Here is a 21,908-nt window from a genome sequence, read left to right as displayed (position 1 = left end):
TTTGTGAGATATGAGCGACAGAAGAAGTCATGACCCACTTTTATACAAGTCGAAGCAATCATATTTGTTCATCCAAAATGACCTTTGGAAACAATTAGATTTGTATCTGTCCATCCACTGTGATCTCAAACCTTTGAAACCAGTAGCATCTTCAAATATTCTTCGCCCTCCGAGTACCACCATGATGCCAGCCAATATTGAAATAAAGTCCCATATAGCAGGCCAAGAACAAGCCAGAGGTTTGAATTCTAAGAGCAGTATTGTAAGCCAGAGGTCTGCATGCATGTCCGCTTATGACGAAATACGTTTGTATTTTTTCACCTAATTATCACCAATTATCATGAAAGGTGTCCAACTAGATGTTTCCTAAAATTCCTTAGTTTCTCGTGGAAATTTTCTGCGCATTTGAAACCGTTGTCACGCTACCCTGCAACAGTAGTCCCAACATTTCTGTCGGCCACCAACAGACCTTATGCTATCGTAATTACAAGCCAAGGTGGTTTATATATAATATACTGCACGTATGCATAATATACTGCGTATTTCTGTGGGTACTGTTACTAGACACCACCCCCCCCCCCCAGTCTAGTTTTTAATGTCAGACGGTGTGGGTTAAAACGGCAACGACGTAAAACGTCGCCCTATCCTTGACATTATAGCTTCCACCTTTTATCACACTGATATCTTTGTTTGGATTGAACTATTGTTAATGATTCATCTCACACTGTTGCTCTTTGTCCTCCATTGAGCACATATGTGACACTTCAGAGACCATTTTCTTTATTGCATTCAACTGTTGAACTCTGTCGATTGAGGATAAAGATTGAGCCGTGATCCACCGTCAAACCGAGACTTTTCCCCCCAGTGTTACCCGATGTAGTAAGTGGAGTGGAAATGAGCCACTTGGGAGGTGGCGAAAAGGAGTCCTGGGCACAAATACAGTATGCTTCGAAAGCATCACGTATTGCACGGCATATTCATGTAATATTACAACACGATTTTGTTTTGTCCAACAGGGAGGCATTGAGAAAGGACTCGAGATGAAGAAACTGGTGCTCTCTGGTTTCTTGGCCAGTGAGGAGATCTACATTAACCAACTGGAGGCCCTGCTACTGGTATGTCAGAGTATGTCAAGTAGGAATTTTGCTTAACATTGATTCTCCTTGGATGGCAGCATAGGTTGCTCCAAAACCTGGATTTGTACCTTTAGTTTCAGCATGAATGGTGCCTTCAGAGATGTGCAAGTTACCCATGCCACGGGCACCAACACTCTCCCAGATGCTGACTTTTGAACTTTGCGGCAATAACAGTCAGGATGGTCCTTTTCCTCTTTGACCCAGAGGACACGACGTCCATGACTTCTAAAAACAATTTGAAATGTGGACTCGTGAGACCACAGCACACTCTTTTTTTTTTTTTTTGTGCCCAATTGGGCACAGAGCAGACGGTGGTGTTAGTATATGGCTTTCGCTTGGCATGGTAGACTTTTAGCTTACGTCTGTAGCTGTAGCAACCAAGTGTGTTAACTGCCAAGTTTTCTGAAGTCTTTCTGAGCCCACGTCGCCCTATCCTTGACACGACGACGCCCGTTTTTAATGGAGTGCCGCCTGAGGGATCAAAGGTCACGGGCATTCATTGTTGGTTTTCGGCCTCGCTGCTTACGTACAGAGATTAACAGAGTACCAATTTTGAAATAACTCGTTCTGATGTAGTGCTGTTGTACAGCTGCAGTTCTAAATGTATTGCACAGTGAATATCTCCCCGGCACTGGCAATCAACCTGAGCACTATTATGAAGAATGTCCCGGTGTAACTCATGTGATGGCTCGTAAGTAACACTTACGAGTGTGTTTACATTATGACTACATGTAAGTTTTTGGGTTTGTTTGTTTTTTCGCATTTCCGTAGTGAGAGAATGTCTGAAAATGGGGCGTGATCACACTTGCTTCGTGGTACTTTGATTTAGCTTCTGCATCTCTAAATGACTGTCGAACCAATCGCTTGAACAAAGGTCCCAGTTAACGCACTGTTATCTGACACCAGTTATGTGTCCGTGCGTGTGCAGCCCATGCGTCCCCTGAAAGCCACCGCCACCACCTCGCAGCCCGCCCTTACCGTCAAGCAGGTCGAGACCATCTTCTACAAAATCCAAGACATCTTCGAGATCCACAAGGAATTCTACGATGCCCTCTTACCCAACATCCGGCATTGGGATGAGAAGGTGACTGTGGGCCATCTGTTCCAGAAACTGGTGAGTGCAATATAGGTCGACTCCAGGGAGTTGGTTTCCGGTCATGTAAATGATTGGCGAGTCGCTTGTTGTGAATCAATCTGTCATGTTTGAGTAGGGATGGGCATCTTGATGGGCTATGCACACGGACGTTAGATGATACCACTCGATGCATCAATTAATTGTTTTCCAACATTATTTTAAAGCATTTTAGAAAGGGGAAAATATGAAAATGTTTTTCCACAGATATATATTTCGATCAAAAATCCCAACATTGATTTGACAAATAATATTGAAAATGAAAATGCTATGCAACAAATAAGTATCACCGAGGCCACAATTCAGTCGGGACCGAATCGACGGCGCCTCTGCTGAAGTCGCTTTTGCTTAGTTCGTTCAAGTCATCGTTAATCAACTGGCAATTCCACCCAATCAACAGTAGTCTCCAGAAACACACGCTGCAGGACAGTACGTATACATACCGATAAAATGTCGTTTTATACATGTACAGTGTGTGCGTTCACAGTGAGGGTGGTGGATGACTTTATCTGATCTGTCGTGTAAAGGCCCCAAATCATTTGTTTTTGACTTTACCATAATTTGATTTTCAAAATAAAGCTACTGTAGATGGCGTAAATATTCACACAAACCTCAGTAGAATCCAATACAATTAACTACAACCTCATTGTTAAACTGTACTGTTAAATGAGTACTTCTGTGACAGTGTCAATCAAACTGAGCATTATTCCGCTTTGTAAATGCAAAGTATTGCAAACAGCTCCTGTATTGGATATTACTATGTTGCGCGAGTGGTCCAAATCTTGTGGCGTTTCCTTTATATACGATCCACACTCTGGCCAAGACACTCCACCGGTTGCTGTCTTTCTACTCGCTCCTCAGAATTCCGTGCAGATATTTAAAATATTCTTTACGTTGACACTTTTTAAATCAATAAATGCATTGTATTCATGTGGAAGCTCTGTGGTTGTATTTGTTATACAAGAATACAGTATACCCATGTCAGTAATTATATAAGACTCAAAACATTGGATTAGCAATTGATGCAGAGCCAACTGTGATAACTCACAGACGGTGATTGCCAATAATACTAATCGTTAGTTTTTGTTGTTGTTAGAAAACAAATGGGCGCTTTTATGTATCCGTCGTGTAATCCGAGTAGTAGTTACTGTAAAGTACGTAACCTTCCTCACTGTTAGCCCCTGGGGTCGCTCCACCGAGTGGCACCCGTTAGTGTTGTTTTTAGTTCCCATCTGTGCTGCGTGCTCGGGCATATCATGTGGCAGCGTGCAGCATTTAGTCAGGATGGCAGAGCCATTAATTGGCCTCTTCCTCACTTGTGCTTGTCAGTGGCATGCCCTCTGAGCACAAAGGGGAGACATTAGTAAAAACAGTCTGGCTTGTTTAAAAAAAAAAAAAAAAGACAGCAACGGCTCAGTTTTCGCGCCTTTTTCCCCCCCACATATCAGCTGTGGCCCCCGCTTTAATTGGGCTCCCCAATTTATGAAATCATTGGCAGAATAAAAACAAGGGTGATTTAACGTAGACGTGCATCAAGTGATTGAACTCACACTTGGTGGAATCCATGCAAGAGCTCCTTCTAAACTCAATAGACCTCTATTTTCTGTTGCAATCTAAGGGGAAACGGAAGGAAAGGACATGAAAGTAGCAGAATAAATCACTCTATTCAGTGGGTTCCAAACTCCCTGCTCAAAAAGGCATGCTGCCTTTCCCACAAGCCTTTAGCATGATGCGTATTCATGCAGTGGCAGTCTGCAGCTTGTGCGAATTCAAGACGGGCAAGGACATGTGAAAGGATGAGCACCATCACGAAGGCATTATAGGAAACCCATTAGCCTGTGCACACACTATAAACTGAAAATGTGCAGTCAAGCAAACATTCAAGTCAACGTTTCATTTTGTTTCACACAATTATATATGTATATATATTCGTGTGTGCGTGTGTTTAATGAAGTGGCACTGCGGAGGACTGGTTGGCGACGCTGCCTCATAGTTTTGAGGAAGCGGGTTGCGTTTGTAGAGTTCGCATGTTCTCCCCGTGCCTGTGTGGGTTTTTTCCGGGTACTCCAGTTTCCTCCCACATCTCAAAAACACGCATGGTAGGTTAATTGAAAGCTCCAAATTGCCCATAGGTGTGAAAGTGAGTACGAATGGTTGTTTGTTTATACGCGCCCTGCGATTTGCCTGGCGACCAGTTCAGGGTGTGCCGCCCCGCATCTCGCCCAGAGTCAGCTGCGATAGGCTCCGACACGCCTCAGCGGTACAGAAAATGGATGGATGTGAGGAAAAGCGGAGTACCCGGAGAAAACTCAGGCAGGCACGGGGAGAACACGCAAACTACACGCAGGCGAGGCCGGATTGGAACCAGAGACCTCAGAACCGTGAGGCAAATGTGCTAACCGGTCGTCCACCAATTATGTCATAAGAATTGAACAAAGTTGTTCGTTCCATAAGATGTTTCCACCCTGCAGTGATGATGTCTTCCTTACCGTTGTGCGGTTGGAATTCTCCCCGAGAAGTCAGCGGAGTTAGTTTCAAGCTCACTCACGACCGTAATGAAGACGAGCACGATAGACGATCGTACGACTTGATTGGCATTTGAACAATTCAATTCATGATGTCAGCGCGTCGTCGTTTTTGTTTCCGTTCCCCATTAAACGATAGAAACCAAACGTCCCGTTCCCCCCGGTTGCTTTATTGACTCGATTTGATGTGTCCCAGGCCAGCCAGCTGGGCGTGTACAAGGCCTTTGTGGACAACTACAAGGTGGCGCTGGAGACGGCCGAAAAATGCAGCCAGGCCAACAGCCAGTTCCAGGAGATATCGGAGGTATGTTATTCTTAATACTCGATTGGATTATCAATTCGTTTATTTGCAGTACCTTGAAGTACCGTGAACATTTCATGCGAATACTGCGTGCATCTGCTTTTTCTCTGGTTGACAAAACGTCCTGAGCAGAATGAAATGTTACATGTGCATGTGACACAGCGAAGGGAAGCGGACTGACTTCTAAAAGACTTTTTTCCCAACAGGAAGCCGTGTTTTGTAGGAATGTGACTTTGTTTCTAAAATGGTTTTCTTGATGGGAAAATGTTCTCAATATTTTTCCTTCAATCCTTGGTAGACCGCCAGTTGTCCTCATTGGGTCTTGAATGGTGGACGCAAACCATGTAATGCGTGTCGGAGGGTATTGTTTGTCCGTATATCAAGTTAGATGTTCCGTTCAGACAAACTGCCAATATTTGTATTACTGGCGCTGGAATTTCCAGTGGCGTACAACTGCTCAGTGGTGTTGTTGTATTAACTATCCACGCGAGAAGGGTGAACATCATTCTGACACTCCTTTTTTTCCGTCTAGAACCTCAAAGTGAAAGGTCCCAAAGACTCAAAAGACTGTACCTCAACAGTCACAATGGAAGGTAAGTGTTGCGTCGCGCATGAATGCATTTGGGCCGGTGGCGCTTTAAGACTTCAGTCCTGCCCCTTCCTGAGTGCGTATGCAGTGGGGACTTGAGGAAGCGCGCACACATACACGCTAACGCTCTCGCCGACTCCGTGTCTGGAAAAGTAGGCAGTATGCAGGAGGATTTGTTGACGAGAGGAGAAGATGGAGCTGCTTCTGGTCGTCAGACTGTGTTGTAACTGCACATACGGTAAAGATTGGGTTGATATTTTCGTGTTTTAGTGTTTATTTAGTTTGGACTGTTATTGACAACTAACATATTGATGATGACCTCATCTACCATACGATGCTCTATAGAGGGCGTTTACCGGTGTTTATACAGCATTGGTCAAGTTAATTGCTGCGACGATGTCGTTTTTTGTCTGTGTGGGTTAAGTAGCATTGATTCATTAGAGTACAATGAGAAGTTTATTTTATTATCAAGAGTTTCTTAAGGTGCATTAGAATATTCCGTCCCTGTCGGGCAGAAACCTTATATGTCCGAATGGACCATATTTGATAGATGTCATATTTTTTCACAAATCGACAATATTGGTCTGTCCCCACCGTCGTGCGCTGTTACTTTTACGCTTTGTTAACCAATTTAAAGTGGTGAAAGTAGCTTGAGAACCAATCTATTAACGCTCTTCAGTGCTCAACTGTTTCAGAAGTGTTGTGAAACTCCGCCTCTTCCTTCACTCTGCATTAACCGCGTCACATTATTTCGCCTCAACATCGAAAGTCTGCATGGTTTTTAGAACTTATCGAGTGAAAATAGTTCGGTTACATACATCTGAGCGAGCCATAATATTCTAATTATCGGCCGATACTGATCAAACCGATCAGATCGGTGTAAAGCGTAGTTTCAATTCATCTTTTCGAACTGCCCTGTGAACTGCGATCTCTTGTTTATGATGAATAACTATACAAACACACGCATCGCGACATGCATACAATAATCCACCGATCAACAAAGTGATTAATCAGAGCCTTCGTTGAAAACAAAATGGTAACGGCGAGGTGGGCGAGCAAAACAGTGGGGGAGTCACCGGACTCGCCGATTGATATGTGCTAAATGATCAATAAAAGTCAGATTTTTACTTACCGGTACTTAACATGTTCACCTGTGCGTAGATTTCGGGTTGACTGCCCCCTGCATTTCATCTCAAACTAGCTCCATAACTTTCTTACCACGTCATTCTGATTGGTTCTCATATCAACTCCTCCCGCCTCTTCCAACAAAACTAGATCAGATTATTTCTTGCCTCAAGTAGACATTTCCGTCTCCTTTTTTATTGATGAATGAAAAGGCCAATACCTTTCATTATCGGCTCAGTCCGCGGAAATGCATTTTTAAGTAATGGTAATTATCGTCTCGTTTTCATCAGCAGTTGCAGAGAAAATGGTTTAGTCCCATTCTGTGACCGCCACATAACTCAAAACACTCGTAAACCAATCGTCTTTGCCCATTAAAATGAATAAGAGTGCCAGTTATCGAGCTTTTTTTTTAAATGGAAAAATAGCACTCTATAATATTGTACTTTATAAGAGCTATACAGTCATTACAGAAGCAAATAGAATTGCAAGAATTCAACTGTTTTTGCCTCTTGTTTTGCTTCAATTTTGTGGACATTGACCTGCTCCTTTTGGCCACCCTGGGGCATTATCATACAGACATACAGATATACAGTCCACGGAGATGGCCGCAAGTTACTACTCTGTCAATGTTAGTCATTCTTTGCAGAGAATAAAGAATATATGCCTGTGAGTATTCGTTAGGCCGTCTACGGCGTTTGGCATTGTTCGTTAGCATTAGGTTCAATTCACTTGAATAGAGAATGACGAGGAGCTACGTGGTTGTTTCCAATTGCGTGATCTCAGAAGATCTGAACCTGGTCCCGGTGGGTTTTCACTCTCTCGTATGGCGGAGTTGAAACGGAAGAAAGGAGACGGAAATAAGTGGCGAGGCAGCTGCGCGCTGAGCTGCTCAAAGCGTGACGTTTAGTGTTGCCGATGTGTTTTACCTGTCGGCGGGAGCAGAAAAGGACCTCCCCGACACACTGCTTCTCTGTGTTTGACTAGGTTAGCCTCTCTGGTGTTGAAAAAGGTTGCTTGATTCGACTCTCTTGTTTCAATGAGACGACTGATATGCCTTTTAAACAGAACATCAGGCCAGACCGTCTGCATCCTTTAACCTCCCCACTAATGTATATGCACCTACACGATGATAATACAAGGGCCTCACTTACAAAAGTAGCGTGCTAGTAGAGTGGTTAGAACAGTGCACTGCATCACGTCTAATATTTTGGGTCCCTTATTGGTGAAATAAGAGTATGGCTGTCATTGTTCCGTCGTAGACATTTTGCTCGTCTAGAACCTCAATAGATTGCGCAGGCTTACTTAAAGTTGTGGCTGGTGAGTGGAGAACATCTGTGAGCTACTTTGCTGCCCATCTCCCGTTTTTGTGCTTTGCTGCGGGAGTTTCTCGCCTCGAACTGTGAGGCCAAAGAGGCTGCTCTTCGCACGACCTTAACAGCAAAAGCTGAACCTGCGACCTGCGTCGCGCAGACGGCGGTGTGTGCGTGTGTGTGCGCGCGCGCTGCATTTCCCCTTGCTCACGCCATCACGTGTGTTGATCTCATCAGAAATCTTTCAATGGTACCAGGTCAAGTACATGTCTCGTTCAGGGACACTTGAGTATGACGTTAGCTTGTTGCTAAACGGAATGCGAATGTGACGGCTTCTTCTCTCCACACAGCTCTTCTTTATAAACCCATCGACCGTGTGACAAGAAGCACCCTAGTTCTTCACGTGAGTACACCCACCCGCTACACCTCGCTTAGACTACATTTACGAATCCAAGTGCCAAAATCCGATTTAATGCCTTTATCCAATTTTTGGGACTATTTATGGACTGTGCACCTGGAAATTAGTCGCAGCCCTCCACTTTTCTTTTTTGTCCCCCTCATTTTGTTATGTTATGTTACTTATTCTAAAATGGAATACCCGTCATATTTTCCCCCCAAAATTCTACACACAACCTCTCATGAAAAGAACGACAACATTTGCAAGGGACAATAGACAAAATAGGTGTATTGAGTAAAGGCTGAGAATACATATTTCTTTTTTTTGTTTTGCAACCCCCCCCCAAAACACACTTTCACCTTGTCAATTATGGTGTGTTATGCGTATAATCTTTTTTTCTCATTACGCTACCATGGCGCCTGAGAGAAACCATAGAGAAATTGCAAAATCTGAATTGTATCACATGAACAATGCAGTGTAAATCAAGCCTTAAGATGCCAGAGACACACACTTCTTTTAGTATGTTTGTGTTCTCAAGGCAATACGAACGAAAGGTCAAAAGAGCCAAATGTGTGTCGTTCTTGATAAACTCATCCTTGATGTATCTTTCTAACCTTTGACGTATGCACTGCAGGATTTGCTGAAACACACGCCAAAGGACCATCCAGACTTCCCTCTCCTGCAGGACGCGCTGCGGATATCTCAGAATTTCCTCTCCTCCATCAACGAGGAGATTGACCCTCGCAGAACTGCTGTCACTACGCCCAAAGGAGAGGTGTGTGTGTGTGTGTGTGTGTGTGTGTGTGTGTGTGGTCGAAAGCACCCGCATCACATTTTGAATGAGGTTGCAACCTAGACATTACTATCGTCGTGGTTTTAAGTTGACATACCGTGGCAGAGTCACTGATGGTGCAGCGGTACACTCGCCTGACTTTGGTGCATGCAGCCTGGGTTCAGTTGTTGAATGGTTGTCCGTGTCTATATGTGCCCTGTGACTGACCGGCGACCAGTTCAGCGTGTTGGCCGCCTTTCGCCGGGACAGGCTCCAGCGCCCCGCGACCCTAACCAGGATAAGCGGTGCTTAGAATGGATGGATGGATACCCTGCAAATGTGTCGCAAAAGGACTGATCAGGCAAAACGCATTTTATTTTTCAAACTCAAATTGTGCTATAAGGCCTTTCATAATAGCACAGTCATTAAACAACACATAGCAATAAAGACAATAATGACATGGTTCTCATTCAGTCATCAGTCACATTTCCCCCAAAATCGTTACGCTGGGCTATGTAGAATTATGAGCACCGCTGTAATATTAAAATGTCAATTTTGGGCTATGAAAATGTATTTGAGTACGATGTAACAAAACAGCATCAACAAACATGAAATCGGTAGAGGGCTCATAGAACAACAGCATAAATTGTTAAAAAGGAATTGGCGGATTGTCTAGTAGCTCAGCCGATGGCTTCGGGACCGGAGGGTTGAAGGTTTGAAGAAAGAAATGTCGATCGAGACTTGTTGTCAGAGTGATGCTCGTCGGCAAGTCCTGAGCGTTGTCAAGGAACCCGTGAGCACCGGCCGACCCCGCCCAAACTCAGCTCAGCGGTGCAATGGTTTGCGCTGCCCGGAGCTATACGTTTGCCGTCTGCTGCTTTGCATGGCGTGCTGGACCGCAGTGGTTCGCAAGCTTTTTACACCAAAAGTACCACCAAAAGATACTCGTCATTTTCATTTCAAGTACGCTCATCGTGACAAACGATAAAATACACTAGCGTAGTAGGCCTAAGTGCGAATCAAAAACGATAGAGGTTTTATGCCTCAGAATCATTTATCGTAAGCCATCGTGCACAGTTTGAACTGAACTTTAGAATGTATCGCAATCAAAATAAAAGTTTAAAAACAAACACGACGCAAAGATCGCGTGCAAATGTCCCGAAAAATGAAGTACAATTTCATTGTACTTGGTCAGCGATTCGTTCGCATACCACGAGAAGGAGCCCGCGTGCTACTATTGGTTCCAATGCCACGCACGCGTCCAAACCAACATTACGTAATCATTGTCAGAAGTTTGAACTCGCGTAGCATGCGCAAATGTGGACCAGCGTGTGACTGGAAATGAGGACAAGCAGTCAAGAAAATCGTCGTGTATATACTCTGTGCTCAGATGACCTTTTCATATATTTTGTATTTTGCTCCTGTTTGAGAGACAGCTCGGCGAAATAGCGGTTCGCACATCTGCCTCACAGTCGAGAGGTCTCATGTTCGAATCTCGGCTCGGCTCGGCTCCCCTGTGTGAATTTCGCATGTTCTCGCGAGGGCTTTCTCGTGGTACTCTCTCTGGCTTCTGGCTTCATCCTCCATTCCAAAAAGTCCTTGTTCCATACTCTAAACTGTCCGTAGGTGTGAATGGTTTGCCTCAGCGGGCCCTGCGTTTTAGTGGCGGGCAGTCCAGGGCGCACTCACCCATGACCCGAATGAGGACAAGCGGTATAGAAAATGGACGCATGGATGCGCCTATGTAGCTAAAAGCAGTCACTCTCCATTTGGGATGCATGCTGTTAGTTTGGTGCCTTGTTTTACAGTAAAGCAAGGCCATCCATGGGCAATATTGCAGTACTAAAACATAACGGTGCACTTGGATGCACACTTTCACTTTGTTGCAATGTAAGATGACTGCATATCATTGAGGATATAAGTCAGTAAAGTCGTGAAAAAGTACTCCCCGTGAATGTCAAGTCATATTTGGTTTCTTCATTCAGGCTCGTCAGCTGGTGAAGGACGGCTTCCTCGCGGAGGTGTCGGAAAGCTCCAGGAAGCTGCGGCACGTCTTCCTCTTCACCGACTTGCTGCTGTGTGCCAAAATGAAAAAGACCTCGGCGGGGTGAGCCTCGTTTCGTCCGTCTTTCATTTCCAGTCTGTAGACACGCGCACGTCAACTTGTACAATATAATTAGATGCAATATAAGACCGGTATCGAAATGCTTTTACTTTTTCATGCGACTGAGGTAACCAAAATATGAAACACCGTTCAGGTCTGCATCTCTTCACGCGACAACCACAATTATTCACATTTTGTGAAATGAATACCTCATCAAAACAGAGCATTTTTAGACAGAATAGACATCGGGCGTTGCTCATTGGTGCTTACTCTGTTCAAAGCGGCTCGATTGGCTTGCCGCAAGAAAACCAAAGCCAGCTTGCTGTTGCATCGACAAAGAAATCGTTTTTGATCTCGAAAATCTTTCAGTTGAATTGAAAACAAAAACATGTTTGTATCTTTTCAAGGTGGTAGTTTGGAGACAATCATCATGCTGTCATTCATTCATTGAATTGAATTGTTTCCTTTCTAATCAGTCGCGTTGGGCTTGCCTTTTTGTTATTTACCTCTTGCATGTCCAAGTCTGATGTGTAAAATGCATACAGTCGATATCACGAGAGGTCACAGTTCTGGTGAAACAATGTATTTCGGATATATTTATCGATATCCGTCTACATGATGACATTTCAGATGTTCTGACTGATGCCGTGGTTTCATTTGGTTTGTCCCTGTGCAGTCGTCACCAGCAGTATGAGTGCAAGTGGTACATCCCTCTTGCAGGCTTGACTTTCCAGACACTGGAGGAGTCTGACTCTTGCCACAGCATCCAAGTCCTCCCTGAGCACGAGATTGAAGAGATGAAGATTAAGATCTCACTCTTAAAGAGTGAGATACAGAAGGAGAAGGTAAGCGTCGGTCACTGTCATGTATAGTAGAATTCCGGCACACTGTATGCTAGACTTGATGCAGATTTGCTTTTGGACACCCTTTAGGCTACCTGTAAACATTTTAAAACAATTCAGATGATTGATTTATCCAAAAAGGACCAATGCAGTTCACTGGGAAGAGCCGGTTGGGCGTGAATTGGATACCCTCGTATTGCTACGCTCTTTGTCCGTGAATAATGTTTTCATTCCGATGGAAGATCTCTGATCAACCGATCTATTCCGATTCGAGTATATACATGTGCACTACAGTTAATCGGAGCGGCCGTATGACGGGTACGTTGACGTAGACGTCCCGTCGTTTGTCGAGATGGTCAGTCATCTATTTAGCACGGTAGTTGGGATTGATTTTTACACTTTTATTAAATGTGTAAATTACACACAGTCAAACCATCTCCATCGCATGCGAGCTCTGGTTGGAAGCCACCATATTTACGTGGCATCACGGTGTACTGTCGTCAAGACACGGAGCCTGCGTAGACACAGTGACTGCACGAGTAATGGATAACTGCCCCGACAGAAATGTGACAACAATTGGCAGCATGTTCCATCCTTCCATCCATCCATCCATCCATTTTCTGTCGCCGCTTCTCCTCACGCGGGTCGCGGGCGTGCCGGAGCCCATCCCGGCTGTCATCGGGCAGGAGGCGGGCTTCGCCCTCAACGGGTTGCCAATGGAATTATAAGTGAACTGTTTAAGAAGTTGATGGCAAGAGGCAAGAAGCTGTTGGAATGTCCGCTAGTTCTAGTTTGCATTGATCGGTAGCGCCCGCCTACCCGAGGGAAGGAGCCGGAAGAGCCGGTGACCGGGATGCGCAGCGTCCGAGAGGATTTTGAATCTTTTGAAAATGCAATTCTATGTTACCTGCATAAATGTAAAGCGTGTCCAAGAATAATCTGACACTTTGTCAGAGTGTCTTTGTATTTTATTGCTGTAATTATACTCCACTCCATATAAAGGTGACCTTAAGCTGGATATCAGGGCCATCGAATAAATGCTCAAAAGCTTCCGAGGTTTCCCAGTCACAACACTGAGAAGAGAGAACCTAAACATGGAAGGAATACAAGAGTGTTTCTATTTGAAGTGCACAGTAGCGCCTCCCTAAGGGCTCGCAGGAAACAATGGTGTCAGCTTGACCAAAATTCCTTCACTTTCTGAAGTCTACATTTCTTCCAGAGTGACCGAGGTTGTTGTTTTTTCCATTCCTGTGATTGCTATGAACAATATGAGTAGATGGAAGACCAAATTTGCCTCGCTGATGCCAAAATAGTCTTGTTCACGCCAACACACGGTCGTGCGTGTCCCGTTTATTCAAGAAAAAAAAAAAAATAATAATAATAATAAGCTTCACTTGAAATTGTTCAATGTTCAAACTTCTGGTTCGTGTCTCGGGTCAAAAGGACAAGCGTTCGGACCGTGGCAGTAGGAAAAAGTGATTTCAAGCCGACAGTAATGTTGCCCTGAAGGCGAGCGGAGAGTTCCTGCTCTCCCGCTCGCGGCAAAGCACGTCTGCTATTTCTAGCCAGAGGAGCGATGCGTCCGATAGTGCCCCGACTCTGACTCACAGCTTCCTGGGAAGGATATGGCTATTCGTGTTCCTACGGCCCTCCAAGAATAAATAACACGGAATAATAACCATAACTAACACACACACACACGAATTTCAGACATTCATGGGCGTTCCTGCAAATTAGGAAGAGGCCGCTTCAGGGTGATACGAACGCTGATGCTTTTCTTTGGAATTTGAGCGGTTTCTAAACATTGTCCACAATGAAGACGGCGGAATAAAGTGTTTTGAAAAGGTGTTACGTTGCATGGGAAAAGATAATGACCTCCTCTGTACAGTATTAAGTGGTTGTGATGTTTTTCTGGATTCAGAGACAAGAATAGAATTCTTGACCCACCATACCGATGAATCATTTCAACATGCAAAACGTCTACTGTAGAGTCTGGCTACAGCAGTTCTTCTTTTTTCTTTTCTTTTCTTTTCTTTTCCTCTCCCAGCGACAACTTCGACTTTTACGGCATTTCCATGCATGGCTTTTTCGTTTGTTTTTGTTTTCCCTCATATTTATTGGTCATTTTAATGATCTTGTTTTGACGTCCTTGAATGTCCTCAAACTTGTAGTATTGTCAGAATGATTCTGATCCTTTTGGTTGTTTAGAAAGCACCAAAGGGTCAGAACCGTGTGGAGCGCCTGAGGAAGAAGATGAATGAACAGGAATCTTGGCTGCTGCTCCACTCCCCCACGATTCCTTTCCGCCTTCATAACAAACATGGCAAGGTAATCGTCTCCGCCTGCTATGCCACGCGCGCCATTAAATTGCTGCAGTGCTCCAATGTTACCACTAGATAGAGATATATTTCAAGAAGTGACGAACGTTGTAATGTTTCGGTTTGGTTTCGCCGACTGTGTCATGGTTCTTTTACACAGAGCTACCTGTTCCTACTCTCCTCTGATTATGAGCGGTCAGAATGGCGGGAGAGCATACAGAAGCTCCAGAAGAAAGGTGATGCTTATTCAAATACAATTGTTGCTGGTCCCTGACAACAGCAAAAAAAAGTGCGCATCCAACTACAGCAGTGTGTGCGCTGTGTGTCTTTTCAGACCTTCAAGCATGCGTGCTAAGCTCGGTAGAGTTGCAGGTCCTTACTAGCTCCTGTTTCAAACTCCGAACTGTCCACAACATTCCTGTCACCAGTAATAAAGATGGTAAGACACATGGTCTTATAAATGGATTGTCCCGCTCTTTCGGCTCTATCACACGCACTCTATCACTGCTTCCGCTCCAAAATGTTTTGCATCCAGGTCCTGGCGATCGCAATGCCGTGCACTGTGTCAGCGGTGTTTGTTTTCACTGCACGTTCCCACGTTGTCGCGCTTTCTTTCAGGAGTCACGGCTGACGTTAAGGCCGCCTGGTCGACCTCCTCTGACATCCCTCGATGCTGCGAGCGCATCTGCTTTCGCACCGTCTCGTTCTCGAACATACCCAAAACTAGCCCCCGGCCCAAAGTCAAATCGAGCAGGTCGCCCTTCATTCAAATCCCCAACTGAAACCAGCAAACATGTTTGACTCCATAATGTGTACCGTAATTCATCATAAATTCTACCTAATAAGTAATGGATAGTATTAATACAACTAATAATGAAAACGATGAGGGTTGAAACATGAACACGAATTAGGCAGCATTTGCCTCCAGGTTGCTCCTCTGCACTGCTAAACCTGTATATCGCTTAGCACTGTAATGAAGTATATCGCATATATTGTGAAGAATATGCACTGCGTGTGTATTTCAGCCACGTTCTCTGGGTTCCACTTGTGTATTAGTAAACTATCGATGTAAATGATCAAAAAGAATCCAGTCACGCTTGAAATAAAATGTCTGCTTCGAGCAATCGAGTCAAATTCTGTTCTTAAACATTTACTAGAATAGAACAAGTCTGACATTTTTTCATCTTTGAATGTTACTTATTTAAAAAACAAAACAAAAAAACATGTCTGACCCCTGGAAGCTTTGTCTCCCTCTTCTGACTTTTTGGATAAATTACAAAAACATGAAAGACCGCTAAATGCCGAGTTCATCTCGTGCCTTCACATTACCCCGTGCAAATAGAGACATAAGTGAAAACAAACACACCCACGCACACAAAAACAATGTTCATCCCATTCTCCGACTATCGTGGTCCTCATTTGTTTCGTCTCGCCTGTTATCACTGCCTGATATCGTTAAGCGTCATTGTAGGCGGCGCTTTTTTCTGGTGTCAGTTGATCGAATCGATTGAATTAGTATATGCTAATTTGATGTAAAACTCCGGTCGGATGACTGGTTAGCACATCTGCCTCACAGTTCTGAGGAGCGGGGTTCGATTCCCGGCCCCGCCTGTGTGGAGTTTGCATGTTCTCCTCGTGCCTGCGTGGCTTTTCTCCAGTTTCCTCCCGCATCCCAAAAACACGCGTGCTAGGTTAATTGAAGACTCTAAATTGCCCGTAGGTGTGAATGTGTGCGTGAATGGATGTTGTTTGTTTATATGTGCCCAGTTCAGGGTGTAGCCGGCCTCTCGCCCGAAGATAGCTGGGATCGGCTCCAGCACGCCCCTGTGCGGGTGAAGCGGTACGGGAAATGGATGGATGGATGGATGGAAAACTCCTGTTTCCCAAGTTCAACGAGAAGAACTTTGAGAGGTTCTTGTGTTGTTTTGCGTCTCGTACGGATGGTTTCCTGCATGTCGAAACACTGCTCAGACTCCCCGGCTTAATATCACGTCACTTGACTTTTGATAGACTATCCATCCGTGTATTTTGTAAAGCGCTTGTCGTCATCAGGGTCGCAGGTGAGCTGGAGCCTATCCCGGCTTACTGGAAGAGAGCCGGGTCCACCGTGGACTGGTCTCCTGACGATCTCACACAACCAAGCATTCGAACTCACGTTCACATCCATGGGAAGTGTTGAGTCTTCAGTGAGCCAAACATGCGTGTGCGAGGAAACCAGATTACCCGGAGAAGAGTCATGCTTGCATCTCCTGACTTTAAGGCAGAAGCGCTTCTTGACAGTCTAATCGTTAGGAAACACACGCACACGCACGATGACACGGACCTAACGGAGAACAGTAGGGGCTCAAATCGAGACCGGCTGGCAAAGGAATGTTCTCATAATTAACTGAACGGATAACATTCGAGAGACCCACTTTAAGGCCAAAACTGGAACTCTGATCTTGTTACAGTACTTCTATCCTGCGACTGAAACATTGTTAGTTAATGACTTTCGCTTACTATGACTTAACTGTTTTCAATTTTTCAAACTACATTAAGTGAATTGAGTTAACGACTTGTTCGCATGTTGCGTCACAGTCCGAGATTCTGTGTTCGAGTCTCGGCTTGGGCCTTTTGTTATCGAATTTTCCCCGCCTCTCGCTCCGCCACCTTAGATGGGCTCCAGCTCACCTGTGACCCTGAACAGGATAAGCGGTTGAAAATGGATGTGTCACAGCTCGCTGGCCACCTCCAAGCTGAACATTTGAACCCTCTTCCTGTGAAGGTCACTCACACAAACAAAGCTGGAGTGCGACCCCTACATACATTCGTAAATGTCGACTCCAAGGGCCACACACACACGCGCGCGCACACACACACACACACACACACACACACACACACACTTGCACCTGGTAACCAGTGCAGTCGTTTGGACATATTATGGAGTCACAAAATGAGTCAGTTGCTCTGAATTTGGTTACATCTGAGTCACTCAGTTGGTTTTTGTGTGCAATGATGTTTGATGGTTAACGGTTTTTTTTGTTGTTGTTTTTTTTAACTTTAAACAATTTCAGGAACTCACACCACACAGTCCTATAGGAATGTGTTTAACATTTGTTCTTTCAATTTTCAATTGGCTAATCAAAAATCCCAAAATTTAAGTTACTCATTATCGTATGATTTAAAAAATCAATCAATCAATCAATCAATTCATATTTCAATTGTTGACTGATGAAAAATAAGAAATCCCAAAACAGGCCAGTGTCAAATGTAAACCTATTTGTCCTTCATATACTGTAACATAGCCGATGAAACGCATATTGTGGTCAAGCCTGATTGTAGCGGCCGTCAAGTTAGCATACTGAATCTTTATTAATATATATGACCAAACTTCAGGGTTACGTAAACTCGACCAATTAAATTTTTAAATTCACTTGAGTCCAGTGGGCTGTTTTTCCATTTTGTATTTTTGATTTGAGCCAGAAGTTTAAAACTGTTTTTTTTTTTTTTTTTTATTGTTTTTGTTTGATTAACAAAGAAATAGCAAAATATTCAGTCACTTATTTTGTTTTTCCAATTCTCAATTGGAAATGGAACGAATGGGTGATACCTGCATTAATTAACATGGGCTCAAAATCTGGATCCGTGCCATCGGTGTTATGTTCGACAAATGAGCTGAGTCGGAGTTTCTTTACGTGACGTCATGTCTCGATGTTGTGCGGTCCTATAAAGTTAGTGCAATTAAACGCAACGTGATTCTTCTATTCCCAGATGAAGAGACTCCAGGCCTGTACGGCTTCCTTCATGTGATTGTCCACTCTGCCAAAGGATTCGAGGAGTCAGCCAGTAAGTCTGACAGCAAAACAACTTTTGTTCTTCACCACGCTTGTGCGCACACTTCAGCTACGCGTACTTCTTCCACAGCTGCTATAGACACACTTGAGCTCGTCAATCACTGTGTTGCGCACATGCGGTTCTCATCAAGCGATGGCCACGTAAAGAAGGAAGAGTAATGCGAAGACAGCTAACAGAAAATGGACAGAGAATGTTGGACTAAATAGTGGAACACTCAATAGAATTCCCCCCCCCCCCCCCCCCCCAGGAATGGGCAGCTGGCATTTCAGTACACATTGTACCCAGTCTCTCTCTCTCTCTCTCTCTCTCTCTCTCTCTCTCTCTCTCTCTCGCGCATATTCACACAAACACACACAGATTGAATATCTCGTAACTCGACAGGGAAAGGCGATTTCCTCGGTTAGCGTGACAGCCGCGAGTGTAGGAAAGTCGCCTGCAAGAATGTTCCTGGTAACGGATCGGAGCGCGATCTCTTCAGGAGGCCTGTTTGATCCTTAGTAGAGCGCAAAGGGCTGACGTGGTTACCAATGAGGAAATATCTGATGTACTGTGTAATCCATAGTAATGCCCGGAGAAAAGCCACGCAGGCACGGGGAGAACATGCAACCTCCACACAGGCGGGGCCGGGGATTGAACCCGGGTCCTCGGAACTGTGAGGCAGATGAATGCCAAATGTTGTTGCAAATGAACTCAATAAAAGTAGACTCGGCGGTCCATACACGACCCCAATTTAAAGTCTACATCAGGGGATTCAGTTTGCGGTTAAAAAATGTATTGAACTGATTGTTTATTAACCGGGTCATGAAGCAGTTACCCCTCCTTGAGCAGTCACCTTGTCGGTGGAGGGGTTTGTGTGTCCCAGTGATCCTAGGAGCTAAGTTGTCTGGGGCTTTATCCCCCTGGCAGGGTCACCCATGACAAACAGGTCCTAGGTGAGGGACCAGACAAAGCACGGCTCAAAGACCCCTAATGATGACGACAAACAATGGACTTCGTTTTCCCTTGCCCGGACGCGAGTCACAGGCCCGGCTCCCCCCCACTGGAGCCGGGCCTGGTGGTGGACCTCGAAGGCGAGCGCCTGGTGGCCGGGCCTGCACCCGTGGGGCCCGGCCGGGCACAGCCCGAAAGGGTAACGTGGGTCCCCCTTCCCATGGGCTCACCACCTGTGGGAGGGGCCGTAGGGGTCGGGTGCAGTGTGAGCTGGGCGGCGGCCGAAGGCGGGGACCTCGGCGATCCGATGCCCGGCTACAGAAGCTGGCTCTAGGGGCGTGGAATGTCACCTCTCTGGCAGGGAAGGAGCCCGAGCTGGTGTGTGAAGTCGAGAAGTTCCGACTAGATATAGTCGGACTCGCCTCCACGCACAGCTTGGGCTCTGGTACCAGTCCTCTCGAGAGGGGTTGGACTCTCTTCCACTCTGGAGTTGCCCACGGTGAGAGGCGCCGAGCAGGTGCGGGTATACTTATTGCCCCCCGGCTCGGCGCCTGTACGTTGGGGTTCACCCCGGTGGACGAGAGGGTAGCCTCCCTCCGCCTTCGGGTGGGGGGACGGGTCCTGACTGTTGTTTGTGCCTATGCACCAAACAGCAGTTCAGAGTCCCCACCCTTTTTGGAGTCCTTAGAGGGGGTGCTGGAGAGCGCTCCCGCTGGGGATTCCATTGTTCTGTTGGGGGACTTCAATGCTCACGTGGGCAATGACAGTGAGACCTGGAAGGGCGTGATTGGGAGGAACGGCCCCCCCGATCAGAACCCGAGCGGTGTTCTGTTATTGGACTTCTGTGCTCGTCATGGATTGTCCATAACGAACACCATGTTCAAGCATAAGGGTGTCCACACGTGGACATGGTACCAGGACACCCTAGGTCGCAGTTCGATGATCGACTTTGTGGTCGTGTCATCGGACTTGCGGCCACATGTCTTGGACACTCGGGTGAAGAGAGGGGCGGAGCTGTCAACTGATCACTACCTGGTGGTGAGTTGGCTCCGATGGTGGGGGAAGATGCCGGTCCGACGTGGCAGGCCCAAACGTATTGTGGGGGTCTGCTGGGAACGTCTGGCAGAATCCCCTGTCAGAAGGAGTTTCAACTCCCACCTCCGACAGAACTTTGCTCATGTTCCGGGGGAGGCTGGGGACATCGAGTCCGAGCGGACCATGTTCCACGCCTCCATTGCTGAGGCGGCCGACCGGAGCTGTGGCCGTAAGGTGGTCGGTGCCTGTCGTGGCGGCAATCCCCGAACCCGTCGGTGGACACCAACGGTGAGGGATGCCGTCAAGCTGAAGAAGGAGTCCTATTGGGCCTTTTTGGCCTGTGGGACTCCTGAGGCAGCTGATGGGTACCGGCTGGCCAAGCGGAATTTAGCTCTGGTGGTCGCTGAAGCAAAAACCCGGGTATGGGAGGAGTTCGGTGAGGCCATGGAGAAAGACTTAAGGACGGCTTCGAGGAAATTCTGGTCCACCATCCGACGTCTCAGGAGAGGAAAGCAGTGCACCACCAACACTGTGTATAGTGGGGATGGGGCGCCGCTGACCTCGACTCGGGACGTTGTGAGTCGGTGGGGAGAATACTTCGAAGACCTCCTCAATTCCACCGACACGCCTTCCCATGAGGAAGCAGAGTGTGGGTTCTCTGAGGCGGGCTCTCCTATCTCTGGGTTTGAGGTCACCGAGGTAGTTAAAAAGCTCCTCGGTGGCAGGGCCCCGGGGGTGGATGAGATTCGCCCGGAGTTCCTAAAGGCTCTGGATGTTGTGGGGCTGTCCTGGTTGACACGCCTCTGCAACATCGCGTGGACATCGGGGACAGTGCCTCTGGATTGGCAGACTGGGGTGGTGGTCCCCCTTTTTAAGAAGGGGGACCGGAGGGTGTGTTCCAACTACAGGGGGATCACACTGCTCAGCCTCCCTGGTAAGGTCTATTCAGGGGTGCTGGAGAGGAGGGTCCGTCGGGAAGTCGAATCTCAGATTCAGGAGGAGCAGTGTGGTTTTCGTCCTGGCCGTGGAACAGTGGACCAGCTCTACAACCTCGGCAGGGTCCTCGGGGGTGCGTGGGAGTTCGCCCAACCAGTCTACATGTGTTTTGTGGACTTGGAGAAGGCGTTCGACCGTGTCCTTCGGGGAGTCCTGTGGAGGGTGCTTCAGGAGTATGGGATACCGAACCCCCTGATACGGGCTGTTCGGTCCCTGTACGACCGGAGTCAGAGTTTGGTCCGCATATCCGGCAGTAAGTCGGACTCGTTCCCGGTGAGGGTTGGACTCCGCCAAGGCTGCCCTTTGTCGCCGATTCTGTTCATAACTTTTATGGACAGAATTTCTAGGCGCAGCCAAGGCGTAGAGGGGGTCCGGTTTGGTGGCCTCAGTATTGCATCTCTGCTTTTTGCTGACGATGTGGTTCTGTTGGCTTCATCAAACCGTGAGCTCCAACTCTCACTGGAGCAGTTCGCAGCCGAGTGTGAAGCGGCTGGGATGAGAATCGGCACCTCCAAATCTGAAACCGTGGTCCTCAGTCAGAAAAGGGTGGCGTGCCCTC

The 21,908-nt window shown here is 46.4% G+C and overlaps 1 protein-coding gene across 8 annotated transcripts in view; it reads left to right on the top strand.

Moving 5' to 3' along the window:
• abr (ABR activator of RhoGEF and GTPase) overlaps positions 1 to 21,908 on the top strand; it is a 103,509-nt gene that overhangs the window by 40,106 nt on the left and 41,495 nt on the right. For all 8 annotated transcript variants that reach the window (XM_061701735.1, XM_061701734.1, XM_061701737.1 and 5 more), the window contains 12 exons: positions 1,017 to 1,115; positions 2,065 to 2,250; positions 4,990 to 5,097; positions 5,627 to 5,687; positions 8,469 to 8,521; positions 9,150 to 9,290; positions 11,273 to 11,394; positions 12,068 to 12,236; positions 14,442 to 14,561; positions 14,712 to 14,787; positions 14,886 to 14,990; positions 18,305 to 18,379. In XM_061701735.1, the coding sequence (XP_061557719.1) occupies positions 1,017 to 1,115; positions 2,065 to 2,250; positions 4,990 to 5,097; positions 5,627 to 5,687; positions 8,469 to 8,521; positions 9,150 to 9,290; positions 11,273 to 11,394; positions 12,068 to 12,236; positions 14,442 to 14,561; positions 14,712 to 14,787; positions 14,886 to 14,990; positions 18,305 to 18,379 (1,315 nt within the window). The remainder of the gene's footprint in view (positions 1 to 1,016; positions 1,116 to 2,064; positions 2,251 to 4,989; positions 5,098 to 5,626; positions 5,688 to 8,468; positions 8,522 to 9,149; positions 9,291 to 11,272; positions 11,395 to 12,067; positions 12,237 to 14,441; positions 14,562 to 14,711; positions 14,788 to 14,885; positions 14,991 to 18,304; positions 18,380 to 21,908) is intronic.

This window comes from Phycodurus eques, chromosome 17, assembly GCF_024500275.1.
Source record: "Phycodurus eques isolate BA_2022a chromosome 17, UOR_Pequ_1.1, whole genome shotgun sequence".
NCBI classification, from domain to species: Eukaryota; Metazoa; Chordata; class Actinopteri; order Syngnathiformes; family Syngnathidae; genus Phycodurus; species Phycodurus eques.
Note: the sequence above shows the minus strand (reverse complement) of the source record. Positions and strands in the feature narration are given on the sequence as shown.